The sequence below is a fragment of the Schistocerca gregaria genome, chromosome 3, assembly GCF_023897955.1.
Source record: "Schistocerca gregaria isolate iqSchGreg1 chromosome 3, iqSchGreg1.2, whole genome shotgun sequence".
In the NCBI taxonomy this organism is placed as follows: Eukaryota; Metazoa; Arthropoda; class Insecta; order Orthoptera; family Acrididae; genus Schistocerca; species Schistocerca gregaria.
In genome coordinates, this window is record NC_064922.1 from 568,420,563 (window position 1) to 568,448,506 (window position 27,944).

The 27,944-nt window shown below is 39.7% G+C and overlaps 1 protein-coding gene across 1 annotated transcript in view; it reads right to left on the bottom strand.

Annotated features, from left to right (window-relative positions):
• The window catches only part of LOC126356215 (cholinesterase-like), a 156,140-nt gene that overhangs the window by 124,782 nt on the left and 3,414 nt on the right, over positions 1 to 27,944 (bottom strand). The window contains exon 2 of the mRNA XM_050007027.1: positions 10,862 to 10,975. Within this exon, the coding sequence (XP_049862984.1) occupies positions 10,862 to 10,924 (63 nt within the window). The 5' untranslated portion in view covers positions 10,925 to 10,975. The remainder of the gene's footprint in view (positions 1 to 10,861; positions 10,976 to 27,944) is intronic.

The following is a 27,944-nucleotide window of genomic DNA, read 5'->3' on the forward strand; positions in this document are numbered from 1 at the left end:
CTTTATAACTTATCAGATTTAGGGCCACCTGTGAAAGCAGCCATGTGACCTTCCATCTCAGCTGTCACCACTGTGCTGCATTCTATGAGTGCATAGCTACTGACAAGCTGCCTGTCTTCATGACTGCTCGAACTGTGACCAGTACTACACATACCTTCTATCCCACCTATTCACCTGCTCAGTACTTTCCCTCTCCACATGTCCCCCTGTCTCGCCCCTGCACCCTCCCTGACCACCTCCCTCTGCATTGCGTCAGGCAGCACTAGCACTGTCCCCATCCCTCACTTACCACCAAAGCCCCACCCCAGACAGATTAGTATTCATATACAAGATATACAGCAACAGGTGGGTATTAGTTCCTGGATACAGTGACCATGTATGTGAGTTGTGCTTGTGTGAATGTTTAAACGTGAGTTGTTTCCTACTTCGGAAGATGGAATTTGTCCAGAGGCTTACATATTCAACATCCTTTTTCACTCCATCTGTCTGCGATCTCAGCACCCCGTACATGAGGCGGGTAGCAATCTGTCCTTATTGTTTTTATTCCATCACGGACCTTAAATCATTTGAAATGCATTATTTAGTGCACTTTGCGAACTGTTAGTCGTTTACAGAGAAGTAGTGGATAAAATAATGTCTTGCATTGGTGAAAGCTGCAAAGACGAGGAGGTTTAATGATGCGATCGATGATAGGCTTGGCTCCATAGCTGATGGTGTCTTCCACCGACAGGGACCACTTGCTTAATCAAAAAGGAACTATCAAGAGATGGTTAGTGAAGTTCACTGGACAGGAGGAAATCTTATGCTGACATCTGAATGAAGTGGGTGTAAAGTGATTTGATAACTCAGCATGTGTTTTTCTGCTAGAACTTCAGATACTCTTGAGCTGAGAAGGGACTGGGGATAGGAGGAACTAGACTGCTTGACACAAGTCTGAAAAGCTGTATAACACTGGGGTAAAGTTGGTCATGAATAAGATTTATGAAGAATTGTCGCCCCACACGATGCATAAGAGGTGAAGGTGGCTTCAGTTTCCCTTTTATAAAATGAGTAGTACATGTATGTTATCCTGTAGTTCTGTGTTACAATTCGCCAGTCGATAAGATGATTTCTAAAAGGAAAACTTGAGCACCATTCAGTCTGCGCTTCTCACTCATATCAAATTGTCTGAAAAATGTTCACTACTGGAATATGGAGTTAGCTTGTTTCCAATTTTGTGTTAATTAATGTGACCCTATTTCACCGTTTGAGACACCAAACTTTCTTTTTCAATAGTTAGATATGCTTGACTTACATTATTCATTTACAAAAGGTGTGAAAACGCTTTGTGATTTTGTCCATTATAAACGAATTTTTTGAAATCGTGCACTGTGAGAGGAATGTGTTTCTTTATAAACAACTTTTCTTCTACCAATCAATTTTCTTTTATTCGTATTTTACACGACACGTTTTGGGAAACGATTCATGTTTTAAAGTGTGATTGCTCTTTGTACTATGCTATTTTTAAGTAATGTTTTCTATGCTTTGTTTTGTTCTCCTTCCTGAAAGTATATAAAACGCGCATTTTTAGGTCGTTACCGACTTTTATATGTAGTTAGTGGCGAAATTCACAGGACCGTGTATTTACAGTTCTCTTATAGTCCGTTTGTGCAGAATCTTATACATGTTATACATCATACACAGTTTTCAATGCACAGTACACATCGAAAATAGCTCACATAAACCAACAGTTGCCAAGATGTTGTGACATGTAATTAACAGACATAATGTTACAGGTCTTTCATAGGTTCGCTTTTGTACAGAAGGTATTTGTCTTCTGTGTTGTGGACCTTTCTGAGTCATCGGTTCGACGCCTTCTGTGGTAGGCTTGACTAGCGGAAAACATGAATTTATGTGAACTTGTGTTTCCCAGAAACACACTCAGTGTCGTGGGCACATGTACCTCGCCCCAGCTACTCTGTTCGCAGAAGACAAATTGGTATCTGTAAAATAATTAGTTTGTTGTTAATTAATTCGTAATCTGCTCGTAGATTACATATTCTAAGAACTTACGCATGGCTGGAAGATAAAAATGGGGTGTTAAGGGGCGCCGAGCTGTGGCGGGGACATCCTGTGGTAATGGTTTGACAGATGTCTCTTTCCAGTCAATAGGAAAACCAATTGTCAAGGACTGATTGAAAATATATGTTATATGGGCAGTAGTGAATGAGTACGAAGCTCTGTCATTAGGTCTGAGAACTAACGGGTCCAGTAAATGCTGATGTGACACACATGACAGCTTTTTTTAACAGATTTGTTAGTAATGTAACATTTCGAGTGAGGCTGTTATGTCAACTATCATATTTATATAGAACACGCAGTTTTTACTAATGAACATCTGGTTTAATACTTTTGTGAGTTAATGCCTGAGCTTAGTGTTTCTCACGGACTGACTAACATTGTTGCCTTTGTGGTAGTAAGTCACATGATATTCAGGTGTGCCTGATCTACGGCATCTGTGAGTTTCGTGAGTTGCTTTACTTCAATCGTTTTCACATACGCTGGTTGTTCTCTTACTTTTCCAATCTTTCGGGAACAATAATTGTACCGTAATATAATAGAATACATTTGCTGGTCAGAAAATCAGAAGGTTTCTCTTTTATGTTCCTTAACGTAAGGCACGTTATCTACCAATCTGTCACTTGAATCTTTGTTGTAGTTTAAGATACACTGGTGCACTTAATGTCTGTGTAAACAGTCAGTTGTGGTCTTCTTTCTTGGACATTCTTGTGAGCACAACTTGAAATTTGTTACAGGCACACATAACAGCTGCGGATATTTGAGTAGTACAAATTACTCTGAGGATTTCACTGCAAATGTATGTATGAGGCTGTGACAGTTAATTGTATTACGGGTAACATGAAGCGGAAGTGGCGTCAGATTTGAAAAAGAAAGTGATCTAGTATACATGAACATACAGTCGACTTGTTTCTCTTCATTAGTGTTGGATGTATACGGCATAATAATACGTCACAGCTTGTTTACGCCCTCTCACATGTTACATCTACAATGTTCTAGAAGACATAGATGAATGGATTTACTCTGTTGTGGATCGCTTGCTTCGTTTCATTTCTCTCACAGAAATTTTATATGCATGTTTGCATCATGTGACATATGGTGGAACTCGTCGTGATGACAGTCCAGAGACTTAACATTTTATGTAAACTGAAGGTGGAAGAGGTGGATGGGAGAGGGCGGAGGGAGGAAGGGAAAAGGCAGAAATTCATTATGGAAATTTACGCGGAGTCAGTGTGACGAGTGAACATGTGTGCTAGACCGGGATTCGAACCTAGGGTCTCTTTTTTACTAGACAATTGTGCTAACCAGTGCGCCAACTGGACACAGTGTCTATTGCTATTAGGCAGACTACTTCGGTATGGTCCTCGGCTGACCCAATTTCTCACCTCGCACCACCTAATCACAGTGCCCATCTATGTCCACCTTGCTCGCTACTTTGAGATTACGGCAGGGGGGCGAACGTGATTGTACATTCGTACTGACGATGTCAGGCTCAGACCTAATCGAGGCGAATCAGGTATATCAATGCATGGTTTCTGTTGTTTCGGACATGTCCAAAAGCCCAAGCACTACATCAGAGTCAAAGCATGGGGTATGTGCTGAAGGCGTACGGAAATTGGGAGAAGGTAGGAAGGATAGTTTAGCGACCGAGGTGAGCTGGGTTATACAGCTATCTCACGAATCGAAGAGGTAATGGGAAGCCAAATTTCACTAAGTAGATCAAAAATAATTCTCACACAACAGTAGAAAACGCAAGATAAAAAAAGATGACGGATGGTTTAACCCCAGTAGCTCTAATGATAAGTAACACCAATTATTTGGTAATAAGGCGCTAAATAAAACATAGTTAGTACAGCGGAAAAGACACAGAAAAAGGTAATAGTAATAAAGTAAAGTAACTCAATATTAAATGGGGAAGTCACATTTATGTTGTACAGAAACAATATGACACAAACATATAAATAGTTGCTGCATGAAATGACGTGTTTTTAGGTTCTACTTGTTAAGTTTTCAATTCATTTGCCCTGAAAACTGTATTTTTAGCAGCTTCTTCGTCATTACCGTGTCATTACGGGTACACAAGTTGTCTAGCTCACATCTGCAGACTCTCACCTATTGTCAAAGGTAACTCCACACATTTCGTCTTCTCTCTTAACGTCATTACCTATATGATACATATTTCACTGTTATAGATCTAGGTTTCGCCAAGCACGGTCTCGTTAACACCACTTTTTGACGTCCATCGTCATTTTCTGTCACTGCAGCCCTAGCTTCTCTCAGGAAAGATTTATCACCGTACTTTCGAAGTTCTCCTTGACGTGCTCTGGAATTCCAAACAGTGTAAGATCTCTGATGGTGATCAAGCTAGTCAGATTTTTGTGTTCGGTTAAGTTTGGGTAAGCATGCCATATCCACACTTACCTTCAATTATTTGATCAGGGCACAGACATGGATCACATACACTTACAATGTTTTCAATACGTTTTACACAGCACTGCTGCAATGACAGCATCAGCAACAGTCTGGACCAGTACCCTGAAGCATGTTTTGTACCTGTTTCGCTGCACTCACGTGGACCTTGATGAATTCAGCACTGCCAACCATGCCCAATTGTTTGTTCATAGAATTCTGTTGCCTCGCCTTCTCTGCTCTCAGTGGCCTGGCCATTGCTGCGTGCTGCTCTTTGGTTTTCCATTTTAGATGCAGTTACATATTAAATATCACCAAACATAATGCTAATGGGGCATTAAATCACAGATCTCGAAAATATTTAGCAGTGTTGCTATTTAAGAACAGCTTCAAATATCAATTAATCTGCGAAACAAACAAGCAAGTATGACTCACTAGAGCTAAATATGCTTTAGTGGATCAAATACTGATAATAAAGTTTCATCTCTTTAGTATAAAATATTTTTCTCTGTTATTTGTATAAATGTTGTTTAATTATGTAAATTCAACAAGTTTATTTCATTATATGAAATTAATGCAATGAGAAAGTGATTTAAGAGATAATATTGTAGTGATTTTGAAACTAATTCATGTCAGAAGTAGGCTTTGATATACTACTGTTGTGCTTAATAGTTCATTACCCACATTTATTTATTTCTTTACAATAAACATGACATATTACATTAACTAACAACTTTACAATGCAATTCACCAATGTTCTTTCAATAACAGTTGGTATCAGTTTAGGCCATGTTTGATGAAGGTGCACTGTGTAAATAATAATCCATGTAGAAGAATTGTATATGTTCCTTAAGTTTATGATTTTGGTGTTAAAACACTCTTAGCTTCTAATGCTGCAACTGTTCAGGACCTGGAGTTTCTGTTGTGATTAAACATTGTGTTCATATGTAAAATTGTTGGATTTCTACATATAGAGTCAAACGTACATGAACTTACAATTCTCTTTCTCCTTTTATGTAAGCATCTACTACAACATGAATAAAATCTGAATATTCATATCTTCAGTTCGATTGTCATCCATGAATTTGTGACTATTGCTTCGATAAGATAAACTAAGAACTAAAATGACTATATTTATGGTAAAATAATAAGATTAATCTCATAATTGGTAGGAATGTTCAAATAGTTCTGTTCAATGTCCATGAAGTATATTTAGTAAATGGTGTCTAATGTGTGACTGGGGCATTACCTGCAAACACTGTAACTAAAAATACTACAACTATTTTGACAAAGAACTATATTAGCTCTGTGTGAACTACTACATTCTAATGACATAACTGATATTGTTGTCCTAATGTTCCACCAAAATCTTAATCAAACAGTACTAAACTCCTATATTGTGATCTAAAAATTGTGGCAGATGTGGACAGTTGTATTCTACTGCACAGAAATTTTATGGTCACTGTGTTGAGCTACTAATAACAGCTCTAATTATTAATACCCATTTTGTAATCATTCTTGTCATCTCATAACAATGAAAATTATAATATCAACAACTGTACTTCATGACCAAATACTTTAGTAGTCTGAATATCATTCAAGTAAACCTGCTAATCTTGTATGTTGCTGAGCAGAAAATATTAACTTTCATCCATCACATATAGTTGTGAATTAAGATTTTAATCATATGTTGTTTTTGTTAATATACTGCATATTCCATACTTATCTCCTAAAATTACAAGTATTGCTCATAGAGGTAATACATATAGAAACTGAAAGACAACTTAATAGAGATCATGCGAAATGGAACAAACAGACAACGTGATATGCATTACACCTTCAATTACAAAAAAGAAAAAAGGAATATGATATATAGAGATGTAATATATGTCATGTGAAAGTTTATCAAGTGATCAGATTCAGTATCTGATATTCTCACACTACAAATCCTGTTGGTTTGTTTGTTAATGTTAATGCAATATAAATTATTTCTAATATTCCAAATGATTCTAACTATATGTGAAGAAATATTAAATACAATTTTTAACATGGCTGTATCTCAACAGCTGTATATAAGTTTCAGCATAGGAATCATACAGCCGACTGGTTGCAATTAATTGTTTGGTACATTCACCTAAGTATCAGCACCTCTAAGGATGACTTCTTCAGGATGAAATTTTAGGAAACTACAAAATAATACATTGAAAATTATATTCGGCAAATATATCAAGATGACAATTGCCATGGCATACGAAGGGTACTTACATAAAGTCAAATTGCGAGCAAGCAATGGTCCAACTTTAGAACAGATATGCTCAAATCAAAAATTAAAATAAAACACTTTCAAGCCTTTGGCACGTTTGCCCTGCCAGGAGAAACATCAGACTGATGGGCCTACTGCCTTACATTACCTCTACGAAAACAATACAAGCTGACCCGCCTATCAGACGCTCTCAGTGGCATATGCCGACGTCAGACATTACAACAGAGACATTTGAACTAAACAACAGTTGACAGGAAAAACAAATTCAAAGCAAAAGAGCTTAATGGTCTTATTGAAATTACAAAATGGCTGGGGAAATAAAGAACAACACAGTCATCTATGAGACTATACAGGAATTATAACTATGTAATCCACAGAATGTTATAGAATATTCATAAAAATAGCTACACAATCCAAACAATATCTGCATGAAGGCAACTTTAGTGGTACACATATACGATATTCGAAGACAAAGATGCTTCGGCACTAGAGTAAGCATAACAGAGCAAATTAAAGGAATCGAAATACCGTGAGTAGTGAATTAAAGTTATTGAGAAAATAATTTTAAGTAAGTGTAACAGTTCACTAGGGATGAGACCACAGTTCTCATAAATACAGTAGAAATTCTCCAGCTCTTGAAATATGTCGAGGCTATGACCTATCTTTTCCCTAGATGAAACGGAAATTCAAGACTTTTCGGTTTGTGGCCGGAAATTAGTAGATGATCAGCAAAAGAGGCATTCTATACATTAGTGCCTCTTTCCCCAATACATGTTCCTTGTATCTTACACTGACATATCTCCAGGTTGTCCTATATAATAAATGGGTCTGAAAGATCTTCGAGTTTGTCCTGTATAATACATGGGACACGAAACGCAAGTGATTTCATAAGCCGCATAACTGTGTATAGGAACAAATGTGGATCTGCGATCATGAATAACATAGTGTCGAATTTAGGGATCAGTGCTGTTACTGACAATAGTGAGTACAAAAAAGTATTATCTATTCCCTTTTTAGGCCTTATTCCTATTGATTTTGTCATCTTGTAGTTAAGAAATATGAATGGAAATTTACCTTTCCCGCTAACAGTAACATGCAAAAAAATGTTATTCATGATCTCACGTCCACATTTGCTCCTATACACAGTTCTGCGGCTTATGAAATCACTTGCGGAAGATCTTTCAGTCCCATTTATTATATAGTACAAACTGGAAGGTCTTTCAGTGTAAGATACAAGGAACATGTATGGGAGAAAGAGGCACTAATGTATCGAATGTCACTTTTGCTAATCATCTATTAATTTCCGGCCAGAAACCGAAAACTGTAGAAGAAATTTCAGTTTCGCGTAGGGATAGAATATGGCACAGGCTCGACATACTCGAAGAGCTAGGGATTTTATACCGTAGAACTATGGTCTCACCATCAATGAACTGTTACACTTACGTAAAAATTTTTTCTCAACAACTTTAATCCACTACTCACGGAAGTTCGATTCCTTTGTTTTTTACTCTGTTATCCTTCCTCTAGTTCTGAAGCATATTAGTCTTCGAATCTCATAGATGTGTACTACTAAAGTTGCTTTCATGCAGATATTGTTTGGATTTTGTAGCTGTTCTTATGAATATTCTATAATATCCTGTGGTTTACATAATAATTACTGTTTAGCCTCATAGATGGATATGTTGTACTGTATTTCCTCTACGTTTTTGTAATTTCAAAAGTCCATTAAGCTCTTTTCCTTTAAATTTGTTTTTCCTGTCAACTATTGTTTAGTTCAAATGTTTCTGTCATAATGTCTCAAGTGGGCACATGCCACTGTGCGCGTCCGATAGCGGGCACAGCTTGTATAGTTTTCGTGGCAGTAATGTAAGCCAGTAGGCCCATCAGTCTGATGTTGCTCCTAGAAAGGCATAAGTGCAAAAGGTTTGAAAGTGTGTTATTTTAATTTTTGGTGTATTTGTTCTAAAGTTAGACCTTTGCTATCTCGCAGTGTAGCTCTACAAAAGTAACCTTTGTATGCCATGACAATTATCATCTTGGTTAATAATTTTGTCAAACATATTTTTCTCTGTATTATTTTCTAGTGTCTCTTAAAATTTCATTCTTAAGAAGACATCCTTAGAGAAGACGAAACAGAGGTCAGTGTACTAAACAGTTATTTGCATGCTATTGGCTGTGTAATATTAAATACTTCAAATCTAAATCTCTTGGTGTATGAAGAATTGTTGACATAAAACAACATTACTTAAATTTCGCTCATGCGATACCAACAAAACATAAATATGTCTAGCCATACACAGATGTGGATTATTTAAATTATGTGAGGAGACGCTCCAGTTACATAAAGTCCCTTTTACATCAAGAAAATGCACCATACTGGAACATTTTAATGAGGGTAACAGCATGAATTATGAGTCATGGAGATACATTTGCTTGAGAGCAGGTACAGCCAAGCCATATGGAATAAGAAGAAATTTCTCCAGAGGTTCTAAACAACCACAGATGACACTAGTTTGAAAGGTATAATATGAAGTTCTTGTCCTATTCGACGGTAACTATGAAAAACAGTATCTTTGCCATTACATGCTGCTAAAGGGCGAATTCAATATTTCTGCTGTATTATTTGTGCGATCTGAATAGAGTAGAGTATAGCAGATAAATTAGTGATAGTACTAATGAACAATGACATTTAGTAAAGACGAGGAAAGCAATATCTCTTTTAAATATAAATTTAATGAAGTAAGAGAAACAATCCATTGACAATAACCGCAAATCCACTTGCCTGTAAATGTTGCGCTGGCTACTTTCAGCTAAACGACGATTATTAATACTTGAAAGAGAAGTAAAAAGACTGAGGGAACGATCAGTGTCTGACATTTTTGCAATTCTGAGTAAGCTGTAATACTAAACCTGATGTTAGTTACCACTACACTACGTTGCGTTGTTATAAAGAACTACAGAATGACTGAATAACCTTCACAAATAACCTTCACATATTCTCTCTGGTGATGTAGTGGAAAAACCAGGCCTGTGAATGTGTGTTACGTGCGGCTTGTCTCACACGGAAGATGCTCTTACTAAATGAGTAATCGGAACATTTTCTGATGCCATACTAGAACCTGTTGGTACTCAGAATAAATCTTTCATTCGACACCGGAGTGTGTCCTATATTAAAGCACACGGATTGGTGTATACTATTTCTGGATTGTTCAGAATCTAAGAGAGATTATGGCAGATTTACCTAGATTATTGCTCGAAGTAATTGTTCTGCATTTGTGTATTCATATAGCAGAAGGGCCTTCTGTCCATGTATTTGCAACTAACCCTCAACATACACAAATGTAAAGCACTGCGAACACATGGACAGAAGGACCCTTCATTGTATAACTACAAGATAGGTACAAACACTGGACGCTGTTCCTTGCATAAAATGTCTGTGAACGTGCGTACTGAGAGATCTGAAGTGCAACGACCATATAAAATTCATCGGGGATTTTCTCAGAAAGTGTACCCCCATCAACAAGGGAAGTATCTTACATGACACTCATTGTATCAATACTTGAACATTGCTCGTCTGTCGGGAATCCGTACTGGACATGATTGATAGAGGAAATAGAGAAGGCGACAGATGAACGGCACGTTCCGTTTAAGGTTAATTTAGTAAGCGTTAAGACGCTACAGTGACAGACGCTACAACACAAGCATTCAGCATCACAATATAATCTTCGCTTATGTTTCTGAGAGAGTTCGTTTGTAGAAGAGCCAAACAATATGCTGCGTACTCCTACCCATATCTTGGGAAAAGAAGGTGAAGAAAAAGTTAGAGGAATTGGGATGCTCCTAGAAGCATCTCAGTAATTGTTCTTTCCGTGAAGCATTCACAACTGGAACAAGACAATGGGAAAATGACATTTGAACACAAAGTACTCACCACCATACACCATAGGCTTGCGGAGTATAGATGTAGATTTGTCTATTTCCACGACGTAGTTTTAATACATAAGGAATTTTCTATACAAGATGCAGAGTCAAGGAAATTTAAGATTCTCTTGCGGATGATGTGCGAAACGCTACTGCAGTGCAGTAGGAACAGGTCTGAGAGGTTGCGCTGAATATACCATCAATATTTACCTCACAGAGCGTCACGAATGCGACGATTGCTAGCGTGGCGGCGATTGAGAGATTAAGCTGCATGGCTGGTGCGTTCTTATCTTGTTTCACTGCTGCGGAGAGCGTCCCAGCGTCCTGCAAATCACAAGGGTTCCACTGAGATAAGTTTTGTGATATTCTGACACTTTATATACAGCAGCGATGTATTCGAACGCTGTACTAGGCGTTATCTGATGAAGCTGCTGTTATCACCATTACTAGCGGATGTTATGGCACGTTCCGTAACTATAAAGCTTCTTCGCTGAGAATGCCTTATCCTGTAGGATTACAGTGCAGTGTACGTCTCAGATTACTCACATGTGAAATTTCTAGTAATGATCATGCTCCAATTTTCAAAATGTAATGAAACTTTTCTGAACTTTATGATGATAACGAATGATTGCGCAATATGGCAGCACATACGCCAGTTTTTGTTGTGGAGTCGGTCAGTTTGGTATTTCGTCAAAGCGACGAAGAGGAAAATTTATATTTGAAGGCAAATTTTTTCTGAAAATATAAAGAAGGTTTGGAAGAATCAAACTACTAGCAATAAACGACAAAATCTTCTGAAGAAAATTACAGACCCAAGTCAGGGGCCGTGGAAAGAACAGCTGACCGCCGGCAACTTGTATCTGTAAGGGGGGGGGGGGGGGGGGGGAGGGGGGAGGCGTTGCACAGTCAATGACAGAAGTGTCGCCTCTAAAATGAAAATCGGTCTCAGAATTAGTTAAAGGGCTGCAATTCTTGCAAATGTGTTCCACGAAGTTTTGTAAACGGGTGGTTCGAGAGGGGGCAGGGAGACACTAGAGAGCACAGAAGAATGAACAGACTGTAAGTTGGTAATATACGCGCTGTCGTGGTGTGGTAAACGTGACGACAGTGGCTCTCCTAATAGAAAACGGTCGCGAGTGATTTCTACGATAGCTTCTAATGATACCGTGGCGCTGATAGGTCTCCAGCCACTACACAAAGGCATAAGTCGAAAGCGACGGGTGGTTTTGTTTCCTTATTAATGTGTTAGAGAATTTCCAATCGTTTTTAAGTCCCAATAACGCTCGAAGTATATTTCTAGTACACAGATCACGTAGAAATATAAAGATAAGGATTTCGAGAGACGCCGCGTGAGTCATCTTTCGACACTAAGATGGCGTCACTTGCGAAATCGTCAAGAATTGAGTAACAGTCTAGTGCCCAGTAACAAGTACGTATTGCACAAGATCATTAAGAATAAATCGACTTTGGAGACAGTTGCTTTTTTATTTTCTGCTTAAACCATGTACTTTAACAGAGAAGAACATCAGCAACAGCGCTTGTTTCCTTCCAAGAGTTACCCTCCGCTATCATCTCTCTTTTTCTAAAATCTTGACCACTGGGGAACTTTGTAACCTACTGTAGCAACTGTAGTAGTACAAATGGTGCACACCCATGTGTCGAAACTCTTCGAGTTTCGAATCGAACATCTAGCATTGTTACTTCTTAGATGAATTGAAGAAAGTAGGGGAGCATGCTGACAGTGCCATCCCATCAAGGCACGGAATATTGTTAATGATCAGCGGGGCAGAGGATCGGTGACAACTAGAAGACGTTGAAGCAATAAGGGGTCATAGAGCAGCCAGGTGGGTCTGCTACAGGCGTCAGGCGCTGCTAGTATAGACCACACTTGTGAGCCGTAAAGGGATTACGCTCCTGCAAGATGAAATTAACCCAAGATCACTATATCAGTCACTTGATCAATAAAGCTTATAACAACAAGTACTGAAATAACTTTTATTTATTGTTCAATCTCAATAGCACATTTTTAATTTTATGACACTTTTCGATCACTGTGGGCCATCTTCATATCTAAGTAGTATCGTCGTCAGCCCGTCTTGTATAATCAGACTGCTCTGAAATACAATTCCGGAAAGACAAGACGGGCTGCCGAGGCAACTACTTAATCTGAAGATGATCCATAGTAATTGAAACATGTCACAAAATGATAAATGTGCAACTGAGAGTGAACAACAAATGATAATTAATTTCAGTATCAATATGGTTGCTGTTTCTCTCGAGACGAATATATCGGTAACAGTGAAAAATGGCCGCTTAGTTTTTAACACGGTTCATGGAAGTGTACCCAGTGTATGTAGAAGGAGTGTGGGTCTCTTGGATGATGATGATTGCTGTAAAATTAATTGACGAAAGAATGTCGGAACCTGTGAGCAGCCCATGAGCTGGCTAGGGTGAAAACGATCACGTTTTAGAATGGATGTTGACAGTTGAGTGTGCTTTAATTCGAAATTTTTTGAAAGATTAATATTGGCTGGACTCGAAGTCGGCACTATACTTTTCTTCGTGATTGCTCTTGCCAACTAAGTTATTATGACTCCAGAATTGCCTTTTCTGCTTAAATCTTCGTAAAACTTACTTTTCCTTTCGAACGTTCACAAGCACGCTCTTGCTTTTCTTGCTGTACTAACACTTCAGAAGTACATTCATCGCGGAGAATATACTTGGTACAGCCTAGGGATTGTTTACAAAACTAATCTCTCGGCCAGTAGCGGTATATTCGCTGTTTTGAGCGTATGTGGCAGATTCGTTGTAGAAATAAGATCTAGGCAGTTGGAAAGACTTTTCTTCTCTCTCTTGTTTCTTCGAAGCGTACTACGAAAAATGAACAATGGTGTAAATTTCAGGAAGTGCGCTATTCAGAAGGCTCTTCTAACAAATAAGAAATTCCAATTTTCAATATATATCCTTCGTGATTTATTTTCTGATCTACGGTCAGCGAATTCATCCCACACAGAAGTGCTAATCTGAGGCAAAAATATTGGGGTCTATTTCTTTTTGTACAAATTTTTGAGTCAATTCCATTTCTTAGACTATGACATTCACATTATTTTCGTCGGAGTAAGCACCTTGAGATTTTGGAATCAAATCACATTCTCTAAGAAGCTACTTACCCAAAAAAATTATCATAATTCTTGCATATATCATGGTAGCTTAGATTCAGTATATTTTTTATACGTACACGTTTTTGTTAAAAACATCTAGGGTGACCTATCTAACTTAAACTATTTCTTTCTTCAGAGAAGAGTCACGAGTAAAACCTACAGATGTCTCTTGTTGACATGTTAAAATTTGCTTCTTTTGATAAAACTCAGCGGACTTTACACAGTCTCACCTCAGTAACGTGTTGTGCAGACGCAACTGAGAGATAAATCTGAAACTGTGGTTCATTAAGTTTATGAAGAAAAAGTAAGTTTAGAATTTCAAGAAAAAGGACACCCTCGGTACGAAATAAAAGTATAATGGCTTCACTTATGTTGTTTCACCAGCTGTCGATGGCGTTTAAAACTTACAGTCTTTCATGGGAAAAGTCTGTTGTTCGTGGAGAAACACAGTAGTAATGAAGTTTTGCGTAATAACAATATAGAAAAATAGTCTCCTCTTCATGTGATATCATTTGCCAAAATCTCATTTCGATATCTCTACGTTTATGAAACATAAGGAATGTTGTGCGTATTTCACCTTGGCTTTGTCGCTGGCGCGGTGCGATCGCAAATGAGTGCTCTACTTCAGATCAATTTTCTCAACACTAGTGTCAGATAGAGACGTCCAACAGAGTCTAAAGAATAATTCAATATGTCAGCTAAATTTCATACACAGCAATATATTATGTAATATTCACCAGACACAAAATCGTAGCGACCCGTTTTTCGTTGCAAACATTTTTGAATTTCGCGAAATGTTTTACTGACGCGTAAATATCCCAGTAACTACGACTATTAACAAAATGATGGGCACATCGTAATGAGCCTGACATATAAAGCTACAATGAAAGAAAAAAGAAAATTTTTTACTGAACAGTTTCTGTAAAATCGTTTGAGAAAGATTGCAGAGCGTACCCGCCGATTACGTCACTACCTCGCCTTCTTAACAAACGAATGAACTCTCCCATGTCTTTGGACGAAAACCGCTCACTACGCGTCGTCCACCTTACCCTGTCTCAGGTATACACTGAAGTCAACGCGGTTTATGAGGGTTCCTTCCACATTACAATAGGTGGGACTTGGATGTTGATCACCACTGACGGCAACGCTCGTTCTTTAACGTGCTGCTATGCTGGTCACAAGTTTGTAAGGAGATCCTGTCAAAGGGAGTTCCATTCCTCCACCAGCACTGTTGACAGCCACTGGATGGTCTTTGCTGAATGTGGATGTGTTGCATTAAGTCACCCCATTCGTGCTCAATAGGTTTTTAAGAAGAGCGAACGAACAGATTAGTGTTTAACGTCCCGTCGACTTTAAGCTGAGGGGACGGTCAGACCAGACTATTCACCAAATGTTCTAAAGTTTCAAGACTTTCTCCACTTGCACTGTTGGAAGCTGTCGCACATTGTGGTCCACTAAGATGATATCAGGGCCGTATGCACCCCTGAAAAAATACGCATAGGGAGGTGTTACAGTGTCACAATTACATCGTCCATCGTATGGTGAGATGTGGGAATACTTACACCCAGGAAAGTTGTCGATAATGATCGTTTTGGGGATACAAGTGTTATGGTGTGGTGAGACATAATGTTGCAAGGGCGTACTGGCCTCCCAATTTTTTAACATGGTACATTCACTGGTCAATGTTATTGCAACACGGTACACATTCCCTACGTACGTCGTTTCAGGGTACATCTGGCTCTGACTTCATAACCAATGATGCAGTGCACTAGCACATCGAAATCCGCAAGGTCGAAGGGGTATTGGAGTGGGAGGATATATACTGCGAATGAACTGGCCTACCTCTTCCCGTGACTCAGATCCCATGGAGAAGTGTGGGATGCATTGGGGACCTGTACAGTATTACAGTTCATGCAGATGCACCACCACCACCTGGCATTTGTCAAAAGTGCTAGTGCAGGTATGAAACGCCCTACCACAAGAACTCCATATCAAACTTGTGACCACAATGGAGGAACAGTACAGAGCATGGGTTCTCGACCGTGGTGATCATACACCCCGTTAAGAATTGCGTCCCGCCTCTTGCGTTGCCAAGAGGACGTTATATATTTCTTTTGGTTTAATTTTGTTGAGTTTTCTGATTCATTCTTTAATAATTACTGCTACAGGCTCAGTTTATTTAATGTAATTTCTGTCTTTTAATAGAAGTGTCCTTCTGTTCTTCTTATTACATATTTCTTTTAGTTATCCTCTGTACGACACTGCTCCAGTTCTTTGTGTGTATGGTCCACGATCCACTAAGCTATGTTACATGTTTAATTTTTCTTTAATTTTTGCACATCATTGTATTATCGTAGTCAAGGTAGATACGAAGCCACTCCCCAACCTTAACAGTACACAAGCTGGGCAGAAATTAAGAGAATACATAAAGGTCCGGAATATGACCCTAGACAGTTCCATCGGAGCTGATCGTCCAACTTGTGATCCTCTGCCAGTGATGTCACCCTCTGTTTATGACATCATCCTCGGCCAAAGATGTCATTGGTTGGGGCATGGAGCACAACACCCTCCCCGCCATTGTTGGGCTAAGGAATGTATATTGAGATGAAATTACTCAGATTGTTGAACAAGACGAAAACGCACTTGTAACGGTGGTTTAGAATTCGATATTAGGAGAAAGGAGAGATGCAAGAAGAATAGTAGAGCGTGGACTGGGTAAGAGAGATATACGGTTAAACAGCCTGTAAGAATCTTATTCGGAGCATAGTTAAATCCTTGGCTTAAGGATTATGAAAGAAGAGACGTGGAGCTGAAGGCTTCAAATAAAATACGTGATGATACGACATTGATTTCGAAATCAGATTTTAAACTTCAAATCATATCGAAAAACATTTGCCTATTCTCACTATAATTTACTTATTATGACTAGATTAAAACTGAAGAAATTTCAGAAAAATAGGTGAGGTGGATAATTTTTTAAAAAATATGATGTCTTACTGTGGAGATTTTCAAACGAAGCTTTAAGCCAGTGTTGAGTGACACAGGGGAAAGGAATACAGGACAAGACGGGCAGGTAGTGTACAGAGATGAAATAATGAAGGCAGCAGAGGATCAAATAGACACAATCCAATAGAAATCACTGGTCAACAGAAAATATATTAATTTTAATAGACGAAATAGAATAATACGAAAGTATAAAATAACAGGAACTGAAGCAGACGGGAAGGAATACAGACATATGAAAAATGAAATTCTCAGAAAGTGAAAAATGTCAAAGTAGGAATGGCCATGTGAGACATACAAAGCTGTAAAGGTAAGCACTACTAGAAGGGAGATAGACATCACCTATAGGAAAATTAAAGAAAGCTTGGGAGAAAAGAAAATATATCTCTATGAAGAGTTCTGATGAGTAGGCTGTACTGCGCAAATAAAAGTGAACCGTGAAGAGAATGTACAGGATGACTCCAAGAAAATGTTAAATACATACAGAGATGATGAGGAAGCGTAATTGTATCAGTTGGATGTAATGGCCACTGGTCCAGAAAAGATCGAGTTCGAAGTTATCGGCAAAAATCGTTTTGATACCCCTGACAGAGCACCGGTATTGTTGTTTCTAAGATTGTAGGGTAGGCGACATTCAGAGTTGGTTATATGAACCAAAACAAGGAAAAACGCCGAGTGAACATTGGCTCAGAGTTTCATACCTTAATAGCTAAGAGCACATGTTCAATTTCGATTGAAACACATCTCTTCTACTGAACAAGTGCTCGTAGCTCTTAGGATACGCATTTTAGAGACGATTTTTACTCGCTATGTTGATCCATACTACAACCTGTGGAAGTTACCTTAGCAACAATAGTACCGGTACATCCATTCCACTGCCAGAGGTATGAGATAGATGTTCACTCAGTCTTTTGCTGATCAGGATCCTTATCTGAAATTGATACATATTCCTTCCCCGTTATCCTTAGGAGTTTGCAACATCATCACGGAATCAGCATGTATAGTACACTAACGGTCAGAAATTCCCGATCGCACATGATAAAAATTACATACTTTATTTCAGTGTACAAACACGCCCTATAAACTAACTAGTCTACCAAAATAAATATTATCTGTATCTGTCACTAAGTACAGTACAATATGATTTAGATTTTAGCGTCTTCCAAGTATCTACCCTTTGCCCTCATAACAGCTGCACAGCTCTTGGCTATCAAAAGATACGTTTTTTTAGTTATTTTTCAGATATTGCAGTCCGAAAAATTTCCGTAGATCTTCAACATAAGCTGACCTAGGTTTTGGCCTCCCTGTCAATTTCAGTGGGATTTAAGTCAGGTGACTTAGTTAATAAAATCATATTTTTAGTGACCACATCTCGCTTTCCTGTTGACGAACCTTATGAATAATTTAGAAACATTTGTCTGATCATAGTCATTCTGCAGAACGAAATCTAGACCGATAAATCACTTGCTAGATTGAGCTGCATTTTTGATCAGTATCCCTTGATAACGTTCCGTTTTAATGTTCCATTATCTCTCACCACAACGCCAACTTTATCACCCGCAAAACATTCCCACACTTCGACTGACCCTCCACTATGATTCGCAGTTGCCGTCACACATTGACTCTTCAAATGATCTCCACGAGGGCGACGGACAAACACTCGAGTACGGCTTCCAAATACCGCAAACTCAGATTCGTCAGTGAATAACACCTCGGCCAATTACTGCACGTTTAAGTTTTTTTGTTCCTGTGCTCACTGCAATCGGTTCACTTTATTTTGTTCGCGTAATAAACGGTTTTTGGCCGCTGTTCAGCCATTTATATCTTGTTCACGGAGACAGCGCTGCGCCCTTGAAACAGAGACAGGAGCTGCTCGCATAGTATTTACTTCCTCGCGAATTTCAGCTGCAGCGCGAGTCCTCTGACGTTTACTCTGTACACTTACTAAACGATCTCCCCTGCATCATGTTACTCGGTATCTTCCAGACTGCGAAACACTTGCATTCCCACCAGATTGCCTGAACCTGTGCAGTGTATACACCATAGCAGAATGGGGTACGTCAACCGTTATTGCTATTGTCCCACTAGAAAAGCCTTCATGATTAAGAGATACAATTACGGCTCATTTTTAATTCAGATCTCCTACTAACGCCTTATTACGAAGTAATATGGTACGAAACTGATGAGGCAATCAAACACATTGTTACATTCACACAACGTACTGTAAATAAATGCGAACTGACTGCTACACGAACAGCTGAAGAAATGAGGCCAAATCGATTGGAACCATGTTAGGTGAAGGAGTGGCACTGTTAGTGGATACTCATCAGAGTCCCTATATGCGAACAATCGCGAACAGTCAATAAAACACACAACAGAACACTTAGCGTTTACATGTCACTTTTAAATTATTATCAGAATAGGGATAAGACTGAATATTCCAAACGAGATCTCCGTTTTAATTACAAATACATAGTTGTGACAGGTGACCGAAAAGTTCGGGAGAGTCTCCGGAGAGTGCGCACCTATTCACCTGTGAGGCTACAAAGCACTGCCTGCGCCGACTTGACGAGCAGAATATTTTCGTTTTTTAATTTGGTCTGTGATAACAAAACTCTTAGGTCCGTAGACTAGCGGTTTCGGTTAACAGTGACCATCTTCAGACCTGTTTGTATTATATTAGGAAGTGTTTTTTAAAAAATCTGACCGAAACCAGTAGTCTAAGGACATAACAGTTTGTGATCATAGACTGAAATAAAGACATGTATTCTACACTTTCTCAAACCGTTAATTTTTCTTTAGTCTTGCTTCCATTATTAACAGCACAGTCAGAATTCTCTCTCTCGTGCCTTTAGCTTTCCTAAAGCCAAACTTATCATCATCTAGGGCTTCCTCAATTTTATTTTCCATCCTTCTGTATATTATTCTTGTAGGCAACTTGGATGTATGAGCTGTTAAGCTGATTGTGCAGTAATCCTTGAACTTGTCAGCTCTTGCCGTCTTCGGAATTGGGTGGATGATAGTTTTCCGAAAGTCAGATGGAATGTCGCCAGACTCATTTTACACACCAATTACAATAGTCGTTTTGTTGCCACTTTTCCCAATGATTTTAGAAATTCTGATGGAATGTTATCTATCCGTTCTGCCTTATTTGAACATAAGTCCTCCAGTACTCTGCTAAATTCTGATTCTGATACTGGGTCTGCTACTGTTTTAAATTGACTCCAGTTTCTAGGGGTTCGTTATTTTACGATTCTGGAGCTTAACTATTCCTAACATTGGTTTCTCTTGACTGAGGATTAAAACCCCTTTATAATGTTCTGCACAGATTATAATTGATTCGCCTTCAGTCGTGTGTCATCTGTATTATCGGTAGGAGCCGCCATACTTTCATTGGACCCCACTTTGTAGTGGATCTTAAAGTGAAAAGTGGTTTTAACTATTTATTTGATGTAGTGGTGTTTAGTACGATCTTTCATCAACATTTGCAGGCAAGGGCTGCTAAGAAAGTATGTTAGGCAAGTACCGCTTCATTTGTGTGTCGCGCATTTACGCAATGTAAATCTTGGCAATCGTGAAAATTCATACGTAGGGAATTTAGTTTCTGCCAGAGTAGAAAGCGTAGAAAATGAAAGACATATCCCGGTTCGTGGGAATGCATGAATGCTTACTTGAGGGACTCTTGGGGATCTAGAGGGCTGCTATGAAAATTAAGAACCACCTCATCAGTTCGACATTGAGTAGGAATGCTATAAAGCTGGTTGGTGAGTGAGAGGCTCATATATCGGCGAATCCAAAATATACAGTCGTTGGAACCGCCTTCACTCTATTCGTGAGGAGAGTTCAATTGATTAGGTTTTTACCCATTATTTGCGGTCTCTTCCTCGTACCCAAAAGGGGAACAAGTTGATATTTTCGATTATTGACGCATTTTCTGTATTCTGACACTTGTGCCCTGTATCAGTGTGATGCCCGGCTGTCCGTTCAGCATCTAGCTACCGTTATTCTATTTTTAGAACGCCTAAGATCTTAGTTAGCGATAACGCACCCGCCTTTGTCTCCAGAGAGTTTAAGAAATGTCGTTTCGAGAAAGCGATATCAAACGTGACGCACATTCATCACCATTCGCTGCTATTATTTACTCAATGATTTAACCAGAATCTCAAATCTGACTTCATTACTTTTCACTCTCGCATGTGGACGAAGTGGGACAAATATATACCATGGATAAACCTGAATTATGGCCTCCTCCTGGAGCATGTCACACACAAGGCCATCTGGAAGAATTAGGAGTTGAGCTAGGAGCAATATTGACTTGGCACGTGTGAGGGAGGCGCAGCACTACAAGTGCAATCTGGTAGAAAAGCAAGAAAAATGTTTGCTTCGTGCACAGTTCATCTTACTTCTCAACATAGTCACACTTGAGGGATATGCAGTTGATCCAGCGATCCTCCAGCTTTGTCATCACATCGGAAATATAGTTTGTGTCAGAATGTGCAAAATACTTGTTGACTACAACTATCACTTCCTCATCTGAATAAAATTTCTTCCCAGCTAGACAAAGTTTCAAGTTAAGGAACAGGAAGAAGTCTCTTGAGGCTAAATCACGAGAGTGGTGTATATGAGGAACCAATTCAAAGTGTAATTAATGCACTTTCGCCATAGTTATGGCTGATGTGTGGGATGGTGCATTATCTTGGTGTAAGAGCACTTTTTTGCGTGTCCACCTTGCCATTTTTTTAGCCAACACTAGTTTCAAAAGCATGAAGCACAATAGGGTCCAGTCACAGTTGTACTTTCTTCCAAGTAATCTATGACCATTATTTCGCAGGACGCCCAAGAAACGGTGGATATCACCTTGCCAGCTGACAAAATGGTCTTTGCCTTCTTTGGTGCACCTTCACCAACCTTTGTCTGTTGTTTTTACTGCCGTTTTGACTTACTTATGTACTTATGTATTCAGGTTTCATCAACAGTCACAAATCGCCGCAAAAGTCTTGCGGATGTGATGAAACATAGCTAGACATTATGCTGAAACGTTGTGCGGGATGCGCTTTTGGCTGACTGCAAAACATTGTGGCACCTGCGACGCAAATAGCTTCTTTATAGATAATTCTCAATAGACACCCGTAGCATCTTTGAAATAATCAGCATTGGCCGCCGAAGGCTTCCAGCATAAGATGTCATAATCGTTCTGTCAACGGCCTTGTCAAAGAGGGCTGAGGAGCGGACGTAAGTTCAGGTCATTCTCTTGTCATTGGGGTGGGAAGCTGCCCATAAAAGCAGAAGAATCAGCATGAGGATGCCGAAGGCAAAGGAAACTACTGCACTGAAGACACATGACGTATACTCGTAGGACATGTGACCTATAATTGAAAAAGTGTCACTATGATCTCTCCATCGGCAAAATATTCCGGAATAGTCCCCCATTCAGATATCTGGAGAGAACTACCAAGGGGGAGGTAAACATGAGAAAAACATAAAATAACAAACAAAAAAATACCGTTCTAAGAGACAAGGCGTGGAATGTCAGAAACTTGAACGTCGTAGGGAAACTTGAAAATCTAAAAAGGGAAATGCAAAGGCTCAATGTAGATATAGTGGGAGATAGTGAAGTGAAATGCAAAGAAGACAATGATTCCTGGTCCTATGAATATAGGGTAATGTCAACAGCAGCAGAAAATTATATAACGTGAGTAGGATTCGTTATGAAAAGGAAGATAGGACAGAGTGTGTGTTAGTGGTAACAGTTAAGTGATAGGGTTTTTCTTATCAGAATCGACAGCAAACCAATGCCGACAACGAGAGTTCTATTAAATATGGCGACGTCAAAAGAAGTTGAAGATGGAGACATTGAGAAACTATATGAAGATATTGAAAGGGTGACACATACGTAAAGGAAAATGAAACACTAATACGCATGGGGGACTGGAATGCAGTTGCAGGGAAAGAAGTAGAACAAAATGTTATACGAGAGAACGGACTGAGAACAAGGAATGAGAGAGTAAAAACACTAATAGAGTTGTGCAATGAAATTCGGCTAGTAATAGCGGATCCTCTGTTCAAGAATCACGAGGCGGAGAGGTATACTTGGAAAAGACCGGGTGATACGGGAAGGTTTCAGTTATATTACATCCTAGTCATACATAGATCCGAAATCAAATACTGTAAGCACTACACAGGAGCAGATATAATCTCAGATCAAAATTTAATAATGATGAAAAATTGACTAAAGTTTAAGAAATTAGTCAGGAAGAATCAGTCGCAAAGAAGTGGGTTACAGAAGCACTAAGGAATGACGAAATAAGCTTAAACTTCTCTAAGGCAATAGACAGAGCTCAGTAGGCAGTTCAGTTGAAGACGAATGGACATATCTAAAAAGGGCCATCACAGAAGCTAGAAGGAAAAACATCGGTACAAAGAAGATAACTGCGAAGAACTATGGGTACCAGAAGATATACTTCACTTTGCATGAAACAAGGAAGTAGAAAAATGATCAGGGAAATTCAGGAGTACAGTTATAGAAGTCGCTAAGGAATGAAATAATACGAAGTGCAGGGAAGCTAAGACGAAATGGCTGCATGAAAAATATGAAGAAATCGTAAAATAAATGAATATTGGAAGGACTGTCAGTGTATAGGAAAGTCAAAACAACTTTCGGTGAAATTAATAGCAAAGGCAGTAACATTAAGAATGCAATGGAAATTCCGTTATTAAATACCGAGGAGAGAGTGGATGGGTGCAAAGAGAATACCGAAGGCTTCTATTAGGAGAAATATTCGTCTCTTGTGGTAGAATAAAAACCATGCGTCGGTACAGAAGAGATAGTTGATCCACTAATAGAATCAGAATTTAAGAGAACTTTGGAGGACTTAAGATCAAATAAGGCAGATGGGATGGATAACATTCCATCAGAATTTCTAAAATCGTTAGGGGAAGTGGCAACAAAACGACTATTGACATTGGTGTGGAATGTATTAGGCTGGCGACAAACCTTCTCACTTCCGAAAAACATATCACCCACACGATTCACAAAAGAGCAAGAGCTGTCAAGTGCGAGAATTATCCCACAATCAGCTTAACAGCTCATGCGTCCAAGTTGCTGACAAGAATAGTATACAGAAGAATGGAACAGAATGTTGAGGATGTGTTAGATGATGATCAGTATGGCTTTAGGAAAGGTAAAGGCACGAAAGATGCAATTCTAACGTTGCGGTTGATAATGAAAGCAAGAATAAAGAAAAATCATATACGTTCCTAGGATCTATCGACCTGGAAAAAGCCTTCGACTACGTAAAATTTTATAAGATGTTCGAAATTCTGAGAAAAATTGGTGGTACACTGTGGGGAGAGTCGGGTAATATACAATATGTACAAGAGCCAAGAGGAAGTAATAATAGTGGACGATCGAGAACGAAGTGCACGGATTAAAAATGGTGCAAAACAGGAGTGTAGTCTTTCGTCCCTACTGCTCAGTCTGTACACAGAAGAATCAATGATGGAAATAAAAGCAAGGTTCAGGAGTGGAATAAAAATCAAAGTGAAAGGATATCAATTACACGATTCAGTGATGACATTCCTCTCCTCAGTGAAAGTGAGGAAGGATTACAGCTTGTGTTGACTGGAATGAAGAGTCTAATGAGTAGAGAGTATGGGTTGTGAAAAATCGAAGAAAGACGAAAGTAGTGAGAAGTAGTAGAAATGACGAAAGAGAGTAACTTAACATCAGGATTGATGGTCACGATGTAGATGAAGCTAAGGAATTCTGGTACCTAGTCAGTAAAATAACCAGTGATGGACGGAGCAAGGAGAACATCAAAATCAGATTGGGACTGGGAGAAAGGGCGTTCCTGGCCAAGAGAAGTCTACTGGTATCAAACATAGGCCTTAATTTGAGTATGAAATTTCTAAGAATATAAGTTTGTAGCACAGCATTCTATGATAGTGAAACATGGGTTGCTGGAAAACCGGAACAGAAGAGAACCGAAGCATTTGAAATGTGGTGCTGGAGATGGATTTATAAAATTTGATGGACTGGTAAGATAGGGAATGAGTAGGTTCTGCGCATATTCGGAGAGGAAAGGAATATGTGGAAAACACTGACAAGGCACAAGATGATAGGACATCTATTAAGATTGGTTTCCATGGTACTAGAGGGTGCTGTAGATGCCAAAACTGTAGAGGAAGGGAGTCATTGGAACACATCCAGCAAGTACGAGTTGTTGAGGACGTAGGTTGCATGTGTGACGAGGGCCTCCCGTCGGGTAGACCGTTCGCATGGTGCAAGTCTTGCGTTGTGACGCCTCTTCGGCGATTTGCGCGTCGATGGGGATGAAATGATGATGATTAGGACAACACATCACCCAGACTCCGAGCGGAGAAAATCTCCGACCCGGAAAAAATCTCCGACCTGGGCGCTTAGTATTGACAGTCCGATGCGCTGACCACGCAGCTACCGGGGGATGGATAGGTTGCAAGTGATACTGTGAGATGAAGAGGTTGGCACAGAAGAGGAATTCGTGGCGGGCCTCATCAAACCAGTCAGAAGGCTAATAACTCAAAAAGAAAGAAAAATAAGCAAATTATCCTTGAAGTATACTAAGCAGTCACTTAGTTGAGATGCCTGCAGTCTCAAGGCTCATAACTCTCACTAATTTTTATTCAACTTTGTTCCATCACCATATCATGGATTTTGTGAATTGTTTTCCTTATCGTGACCTCAACTGGATGGCCGGAGTGCTTGAGCGACAACGTTTAAATTAATTAATCCAAAATTAAATAGTCTATAGTGGCGGTGCAGAGTCAAGGTGAACTTCATTCAATTGCGTTTTGATACTTGCCGTAGTCCAAGTCTTCAGTTGAAAATGTTTGCTAACAGCACGAAATACGTTTTTCTTCATTGTCCACCGCAGTCAATACACTAACCAATTAAGACGCCTGTCAAAAGCCTAACGTACGCTGTAAATTGTTGAAACTGCTTACACGATCGTTGGGGTAATCAGGCTTACCAGCCATGAAATAGCAACAAAAATGTTCCATTCTTTCTTGGAAAAGTAACAGATTTATCACACCACCCTACTATCATAGGGGTAGGCATCGTAGCAAGATGAATGTGGCTGATGTCCTTATCAGAAGTTTTTGAGCCGAGGGCCACAGGGTTAAAAGAATTTTGAATCAGTTGTTGCCAAGTTTTGTGGGACAATGAAAGGTCGTTAAAGTGTTGATCCCAGTTGGTGTAAATGCAGTCTGCCAAAAAGACCTGGCGGATTCATCTAAGCTAAGTTTAGACTGACCACTGAATATCATCACTATAAAACACCACTCTGCTATTGTTCGGAAGGCGAGATTTACCAGTGTCGGCACGTTTCGATAGTGCTCTTCCACAGTTATCCATGCTAATACTGCAGCAGTGGGTACACGAGCATCTCCTGAGATGGCGCAGCCTGTTCCTTCGCCAGGCTTGAAAGCTCTCGCCACTCTGGCTTCTGTTTCCGACCTCGGATGGGGGTGGATGCTTAGAGGCTGCGCGAGCTGAGCACAGTACACCGGGGCAATGTGGAGTCACAAGAGGAAGCGGACATGCTGGTTGTAGGCTGCTTGCGTTCAATGCGAAGGTGGTTATGTAGCAGGATAGGCCTCAAAAGGTGGTTCGAGACACTGGTGAAGTGGCTGTGGAGGCCTGCTGGGTACTGGGTTCACTCGTTTAGTCCCGGCCATCATAGGACGACGAGAATTTGGTTAGCACTTTTCTCGATATTTTTTTCCGACATTAGTACAGTCTGGGGAGATTCTGCGATGCAGTAAGTTTGGCAAACTGTTGTGGCGAACATTGTTTTGACTTTTTGGCATTCCTGTCCTGTATGTGAGTGCTGGTCTGACAACTTGAATTAAACGGGGCCTGATTGGTGCTTAAAGCTCCACAGGTAAATTCACTAGAATTAAATGCGGTTTGGCTTTAATTTATGTTACTCTATAGTGTGGATTACTGTAACTACAATTTACAACAAAATTAAACGATCACTTTTCCGAAACGCAAATTTTGTTAAAAGATGCCTACAGGGTTCCCCTGTAATGGTGGAAAGGCGTGGCGTCGCCCTGCAATGTCACAATAGGGCTCGGAGACTCTTCAAACATCAAGGTGGCGAGAAATGTGAAAACAAAGCTAGTTGATGTGGCATGTAAAGTGATTTAATAATGTCACATTGGAACGAAATTTCACTACAGTTTTTAAAAATGCCACCGTGGACTTCTCACACGATGAGAAAGTCGTCATAGCCTCGATTACCCGCATTTCACACATTATTTCCATGTCTCTGCAATAGAGGTTAGTACCGCGGTACCCAGCCTTGAAATAACGCGGTTTTATTATGGGTGGCCGAGGGCTACATTTCAGAACACCACCGCTCATTATCAACACGAAAAGCCCGCAGGGCATGGCATAAAGGCCGTCACTGAAACCTTCCATTCCCTGGGGGTATTGATTCCCAAACCACAAGGGACCGTTCAAAACCATTCGTAGATAGTTACCCGAAGGATCAAAAGGTGTTCGTGCTCTTTTATCCATCCTGTTTTCTGTTCTCCCGTGGCTTGATTACGACGAAATGTAACACAAACACGTCTATGAATAAAACGGTAAAAAGTCTCTTTAACATCCACGGTAGAACTCACACAACGTTTTTGAACACACTATTTGGTGGGAACGTTGACATCAATTCAGCCTGGCGGCTACGCTGGTCTCTGAGAGCAGGTAAACCACACCAGAGAATTATCGAAGTGGTTGCCTGACCCTGAGGCGATAGAACAGCCGCCACGTTGATTTCGTGTCCAAATGTCTCAAAGTACGTCTGTAAAATGCTCACCAACGTTCAGTGGTTGACACTAGGGTATTTCAGAACTGAGGGATCTTAGAACAGCTTTTGCACATGTTAATGTTGCACTCCCACTTGATTGCGCCACAGGAGGGCGGAAAAAAGGAGTAAAACAGAAAACAACATAAATACGTTCTGATGCTTTGAATCACGTTCGGATTTCGTAGTAGTGGTTTCAACCTGTAGATGAGAGCAAAACGTGAGCTCGCGCTGCGGTCCAAAGAGATTTGCTCTCATTCAATGGTGATTTCGACCGCAAAC